The sequence below is a fragment of the Poecilia reticulata genome, linkage group LG4, assembly GCF_000633615.1.
Source record: "Poecilia reticulata strain Guanapo linkage group LG4, Guppy_female_1.0+MT, whole genome shotgun sequence".
NCBI classification, from domain to species: Eukaryota; Metazoa; Chordata; class Actinopteri; order Cyprinodontiformes; family Poeciliidae; genus Poecilia; species Poecilia reticulata.
Genome location: NC_024334.1, coordinates 4,583,772 through 4,584,532, shown reverse-complemented (window position 1 = coordinate 4,584,532; position 761 = coordinate 4,583,772). Strand labels below are relative to the sequence as shown.

Genomic DNA, 761 nt, shown 5'->3' with positions numbered 1-761 from the left:
TAACGGTGACGCACTGCAGTAACGCTGACGCAGTCTCTGTCTGCTGTTTGTTCCAGAGGTGGTACTGGGAGCGCTGGCCAGAGTGCTGAGAGAGGACTGGAAGCAGAGCGTTGACCTGGCAACCACCATCGTTTCCGTCTTCTTCTGTTTCTCCAGGTAAACGCAGGAAAAAGTGGCGCTGCTGTCAGATATGAATAATTTGACTAATTCTGACCGACCTGAAACAGGAGAAGTTTGGTCTGATTTCACTTGGTGAGATAAGATGCGTCTCTCTATCTAGTGTATGTAAACTTGTGGTTTCACTGCAGCTTCCAGGTTTAGATTCCTGGATTTCTCTCCCGTCTTCCCAGCTTCTCCCAGTTCCACAGCCTGGTGACCCACTTCAAGATCGGCGCCCTCTGCATGAACATCATGGAGCACGAGCTGAAGCGCTTCGAGTTGTGGCAGGACGAGCTGCAGAAGAAGAAGAAGGCCGATATCCTTTAGGCCGCCCTGCAGCCGCGCGCAGCTGATTGACGTTCCGCCGCAGGTCAGAGCTCCTTAACGAGATTCACCTGACGAGTTCCCCGACAACCAGAGTCTGAGGAAGGATCACGACAAGTCGCTGAGGAAGTACCAGAGTCTGCTGGCCAAGCAGGAGCAGCTGCTCAAAGGTCCAAACCTCCAGGCCTCCAGCTGCGACCTCCAGCTGCGACCTCCAGCTGCGACCTCCAGCTGTGACCTCCAGCTGTGACCTCCAGCTGCGACCTCCAGCTGCGACC

The 761-nt window shown here is 54.9% G+C and overlaps 1 protein-coding gene across 4 annotated transcripts in view; it reads left to right on the top strand.

The window, feature by feature from the left end:
• kifap3a (kinesin-associated protein 3a) overlaps positions 1-761 on the top strand; it is a 28,088-nt gene that overhangs the window by 3,579 nt on the left and 23,748 nt on the right. For all 4 annotated transcript variants that reach the window (XR_001776507.1, XM_008406416.2, XM_017304284.1 and 1 more), the window contains exons 6-8: positions 55-156; positions 351-475; positions 555-653. Coding sequence is in view for 3 of the 4 variants with exons in the window: in XM_008406416.2 (XP_008404638.1) it covers positions 55-156; positions 351-475; positions 555-653 (326 nt within the window). In the remaining variant the exon portion in view is untranslated. The remainder of the gene's footprint in view (positions 1-54; positions 157-350; positions 476-554; positions 654-761) is intronic.